Source organism: Nicotiana tabacum, chromosome 1 (assembly GCF_000715075.1).
Source record: "Nicotiana tabacum cultivar K326 chromosome 1, ASM71507v2, whole genome shotgun sequence".
NCBI classification, from domain to species: domain Eukaryota; kingdom Viridiplantae; phylum Streptophyta; class Magnoliopsida; order Solanales; family Solanaceae; genus Nicotiana; species Nicotiana tabacum.
The window spans coordinates 48939731-48945343 of NC_134080.1; the positions used below are offsets into that span (position 1 = coordinate 48939731).

Sequence of the window (5613 nt, forward strand, 5' to 3'; positions counted from 1 at the left end):
TTTTTAATAACTCAATTTCTTCCTCTAATTAATATAACAAAAATAGTTTTTTGTCAATCTTATTTTATGTTTTTATGAATTATATTTCTCTATTCATTAGTTAGTCACGTAACTATATCTAATAATCTAACTTATTATTTATTTTTCTTACATAAATTACACTCTCTCCGTCCCAATTTATTGAAAGGATTTGACTGGACATGAAATTCATGAAATAAAGGAAGACTTGTGAAACTTGTAATCTAAAATAAATCACAGAAATTTATGGGCTAGAAATTATCTCATCGAGGGTAAAAAGAAAAATCTAAAGTTGAATTGTTACCAAATATAGAAAGTGATCACTAAAAAAAAAGTCACATAAGTTGGGACGGAGGTAGTATGTTTTCTGGATTCTCCGATTTCAATTGTGATGTAATCAATGTTATATATATCTATATATATATATATAGTAAGGCTCCTTATTAATGCTTTGCTTTAGGTCTCGGATGCTGTTGAGCTACCCTGTCGGGTTCGAACCATAAAATTGTAAACTCAATAGGGGGCGTTTTACTCCTTTAGAGGGCATACCTAGTATGAATCCGGATTAATCAACCGATGAGGTGTGGATACTTAATGGTTAAACCAAAATAAAAAATGATAGGCTCAATTGGGTGCATGTTCAAAACTTATAAGTCTGCTGGGTAATTAGGAAAGTCTAATGGCCTTTTCTTTCCTATAAAATATTGGGGAAATTATCACACAACGTCCTAGACTCCAGAAACCACATAGAGGGCAATAGTTCCAACAACTTGATGCGGCAGCTTCTGTTGTGAACGGATCAGTATTACTGGATCTATACTTTGAGATCAGTGTTTTAAAAGGTGAGAGCATAAGACGGTTTACTTAATACGGGCGAGACGAAAGTTTCGAGACATGGGGCGTAAGCCCCGTAAATCTTGAATTTTTTTTATTTATGAATTAATAATATAGCATTATAACACAAAAAAATAAATATAAAAGATACATTAAAAAGTTCAAGAAAACTAAAAAGAATTAAAGAAACTCATATAAATTAAAATATCTAACTTGTTTTATAAGTATAAATAATGCAATACTATTAAAGTTACTATGAAATATAAATTAACTACAACGTCTTAACTTTCAAATAATTAAAAAGTTATAATTTCTTAAAAAGTATTATCAAAATGCATATTTTACCTCCTTAAAGTAAATTCTCAATAAATTTTATCAACACTGTAATTAAAAATATTACTCCTTCATGAGTAAACATAAAACTATTTTTAAATAGTAAAATAATAAATATATAATAATTTTGAGAGGCATAGAACTAAGACATAAAGATCTATCAAGTAAAGATATAAATATTGGTCATCTATTTTTAGAAGAAATATTCAAATGAGATTCACCCTCACGATGTTCTCAATAATATGCAATATTATGGTTCGTTATTTGAGTTATTCACAATTTTCATATTCCTATGGATAAAAAGAACTCTAATCATTTATTTGTTAAAGGAGAGTTAACCGTACTAATTAATGAATTCAACACATGATTTGTATAGGAACTATTAGGCGAGTCCCGAGTAAGTGTTAGGCATGTTTAGGTCTCATAGTCGTGCGCTTGGGGGCATAAACTTCACGAAACTAAACCTCACACATGAGTCTTAAGACGTTTCGATAGTGCCCTGCCTAGGGGCCCGGGACGAGTCCCGATGCGAGTTCTAAAAAAGCCTTTTAAAACACTGCTTGAGACTTGTGAGTCAAGAAAATAAGTCTCATTTTTCTTTAACCACTCACTACACATGTCAAACAAGAGGATGGAGAGGCCGTCCATTGCACCAATCCAGGATTAATGATCACATGGAAGCTAACAAGTCTCAAATACAATATACGTCAACACATGCACCATCTTCCATTTACAATGTTTCTCTCTCAAATCAAAAGCAAACTACACAAAAGCACCACAAAGCTTGAAACTATCACACAATTCAAATAAAACAATTTGCCTCTAAAAGCTTTCCTCATACACAATAACAAGGTCAAGAGTTAACTCTCAATAAAATTTAAAGAACATCAAAAAACTGAAGTTACTGTATGACTTACAATACAAAAGCCAAACCGATAAAATTGATAGTAGATAGTCCAACCAAAATTGGAAATTTACGGGTTCCATGGTGAATCATGGCACCTGCATTTCCCAATTCTAAGCCCGGTAGAATTCTAACTAACCTAAGAATAAGATATTAAATTACTTCATGTAAGGAAGAATTCACCTCACAGAACCAAAACAGCTTCAAAGGAGATCGGCCACATTGGCTGGCAACTCCTCGATGACAACATTATAAAACTTCTGAATGTCAAAAAGCATCCTTTCATCATCCTTTGTGACAAAGTTGATAGCAACACCCTTCCTTCCAAAACGTCCACTACGACCAATACGATGCAGGTAGTTCTCTGGCTGAGTTGGAAGGTCGTAGTTAATCACAAGGGAAACTTGCTGCACATCAATACCACGCGCCAGAAGATCAGTGGTGATGAGCACACGAGACGACCCAGATCGGAACTCTCGCATAATGATATCTCTGGTATTCTGGTCCATGTCTCCGTGAGTTGCAGATACTGTGTGATCACGGCTGCGCATTTTGTCAGTGAGCCAATCTACCTTACGCCTGGTGTTAACAAAGATAACACTCTGGGTGATGGCTAAGGTCTCGTAAAGATCACAAAGAGTTTCAAGCTTCCACTCCTCCTTATCAACATTGACATAAAATTGCTTGATACCTTCCAGCGTAAGCTCATCACGCTTCACAAGAATCCTCACAGGCTTGTTCATGAACTTCCTAGTAATTTCAAGGGCTTCTGGTGGCATAGTGGCAGAGAAAACACCCACTTGAATCTTTGGTGGCAGCAATTGGAAAATATCATAAATCTGGAAATAATAAAAATCAAATAAGACAGTGTTTGTGAGCAATAAATCAGCTTATAGGTCAGGCCCACAGGACTCTCCTACAGGAAATAAGAGGGGGAAAACCAGCAAAACTTTTCCGACACATATATCTTATTTTATTCCCCCCCCCCCCCAAAAAAAAATATTCTCATATTTGTGCACTACCCAATACCAAAACCTAATAAATAAGAAAATTCCACCTATAGAACAGAAAAAAATAATGAAGTAAGAAATGAAAGGAGAAAACAGCAACCTGATCCTTGAAACCTCTTGAGAGCATTTCATCAGCTTCATCCAGAACAAACATCTTGATGTGGTCAGGGCGAAGAGACTGCCTGCGCAACATGTCAAAGACACGGCCAGGAGTACCGACCACCACATGAACACCACTTTGAAGGATACGCTGATCCTCACGGACACTGGTACCTCCTACACAGGCATGAACCTTCACACCAAGATAGTCACCAAGTGCTCGCATAACCTTCTCAATCTGTTGGGCGAGCTCACGGGTTGGAGCCAGAACCAGAGCCTGACATTCGACTAAGCTGTAATCAAGCTGCTGGAGAACTCCAGAGCAGAAAGTTGCCGTCTTTCCGGTTCCAGATTGTGCCTGTTGGATCACATCAAGACCCTTGCAAAATGGAACAATACCCCTTTGCTGGATAGCAGATGGCTTCTCAAAACCTTCAAGCAATTCAAGCCAGGTGTTAAATGCCCTGCTAAATCTAGCAAAGGAGAAGAAAAACCATATGTGCTATTAAGAAGTGCATTTACCATAAGCATAAATTCCCCTAAGAAGGTTTTCTTGCAAACCCATGGCATCAAAACTGTCATAAACCTCATCATATGATGTGAAGAACTCTTCCTGCTCAGTCCCGAGCCTGTTTCAGCATGTCAAGCATCCAAAAAATGAAAAATAAAATGAGCAAGCAAAGACAAGGAATACAACATAGTCACAAGTGATAGCTAAAGCACCTAAGGAGGAACGAAAATAAAATACAAGTGTGGTTTTCTGCTGCCCTATCAGTGTAGAAATTAAAATTCAGAGCAAACTACTTACAGCTCAGTCATTTTGGCATCATACTGACGAGCATCAAATTGAGAACCTTCCGGTGCCAAGCCAGCCATGACTGTAGCAAATAAGAGAACTATGGTATTACTCTTATGGGAATCCATGAAACAATCTTGAACTAAATAAAAAGGAAAAACCAAAACCTTACTATGAAAATATCACAGATGTCAAATACCTACAGCATCAATAAGATTATCGGTTCTTCCTCTCTACCATTGAAAAAGGAGGAGAGCACAACCGAATGTATGTTTTCTTTCTTTTATGAAGAAGCACAAAGCACAAAAAGAGAACACGTGAAAATCAATTGTTTTAACATACAAGCTAAATAGCAGCCAACTGCTAACCAACCTTTCAGGTTATATGATGCTAGGTCAATGCGACAAAGGCAGAAACGAGCATGCGTGTAAGTGCTTCATTTTTAGAAGAACATATGGTAGTGATGGCTAACGAAGAGAAGCATGCCAAGCTTTACACAAAAGACAAAGAGCAGATGGCAGAGAAAGGCATTATAATCCCCACATTTACTTCCTATACATAATAAGTATCCAACTATTCAGTTTTCCCGAGGAGCAAATACATCCAGAACTGAGTGAACTTCTTACAGAACACCCATTACTTAAAGAACATATTGCATCAATCCAATGATTGTCTGATTCCATAAGGAACTCCACGTGTAGACAAATCCAAGGTCCTAAGGACCACCACCTTAATTTCCTAGCATCTTTTTGCACAATACTTAAAGATTTTTAATTCAAGAAGTAGGAGAAATGAAACTGCTCATGTCCCAACCAGATAACAAACTAAGATGGTATTTATCCAATCAAGAAAATCATACTCATCAAACAGATCTCTATCCAAAATAGTCAAAAACAGCTACATAACCCAAAACCCAGTTGTAGTCAGACCAACAATCAATCATCAAGATTCAATCTTCAATACACAAACAAAGATTACAAGAAATACATTAAAATATTAAAGGGAAAAAAAGCATAGCTAACCTGATAGAGATGAGGAAAAGATCTGAGGAATATGAAAGAGAGAGTGAAAGCAAAAGTGGGTAAAAGCGATTGGGGGGTTAGGGTTTTGTCTGAAACTCCTCGGATCTACGCCGCAGGAGTTCAGGAAAGAGGAAAAGAGAAAGATTGAGACTCTAGTGTTGTGGTTTTTTTATGGTCTTTCCGAATTCTGTTTTGGATTACTTTCCACTTTATTTTATTTTTGGTTTCTGTATTAGAAATTACTATTTTGACCCGAAATTGGGAGTTAAAATGGGATCCATACGGCGTCGCTTGGGGTGGTAAAGCAAAAATAGGTGACGTGGATTCCACAAAATTGTGGGCTAGATTTTCTATTGGGCTTCTTGGACCTAATTTAGATCGGAAAGTGCACAGTTAACCAGTAATAAGATATGTATTTATTTTTAAGTCACTATTTAAAATATTTTTAGTCTTTAGTTACTGCTTTAATAAACTTTTTCCTGTCCAGACGAAAATACTCTTCTGTTATAATTCGCTGAAACCTACAAAAATTAAGGTCATTTGGTCCTCAAGTTAGAGTTGGAAGTTCAAAAATTAAGGACAGGTAGTCCTTAACTT

At 36.3% G+C, this 5613-nt stretch overlaps 1 protein-coding gene across 1 annotated transcript; it reads right to left on the bottom strand.

Moving 5' to 3' along the window:
- Positions 1 to 1986: 1986 nt before the first annotated feature.
- Positions 1987 to 5208, bottom strand: LOC107798115 (eukaryotic initiation factor 4A-14-like). The gene is made up of 5 exons (XM_075250604.1): positions 5017 to 5208; positions 4007 to 4076; positions 3721 to 3827; positions 3200 to 3630; positions 1987 to 2928 (listed from the first exon to the last, which is right to left on the bottom strand). The coding sequence occupies exons 2-5, from the start codon at positions 4072 to 4074 to the stop codon at positions 2293 to 2295; spliced, it is 1242 nt and encodes a 413-aa protein (XP_075106705.1). The 5' UTR covers positions 4075 to 4076; positions 5017 to 5208; the 3' UTR covers positions 1987 to 2292.
- Positions 5209 to 5613: the final 405 nt, after the last annotated feature.

Coding starts and splice junctions, on each gene's coding strand:
- LOC107798115 (XM_075250604.1), bottom strand. CDS start 4,074: ATGGCTGGCTTGGCACCGGAAGGTTCTCAATTTGATGCTCGTCAGTAT. Junction 3,828..4,006: donor GATGCCAAAATGACTGAGCT/GTAAGTAGTTTG, acceptor ATGCTGAAACAG/GCTCGGGACTGAGCAGGAAG. Junction 2,929..3,199: donor CAAGAGGTTTCAAGGATCAG/GTTGCTGTTTTC, acceptor TATTATTTCCAG/ATTTATGATATTTTCCAATT.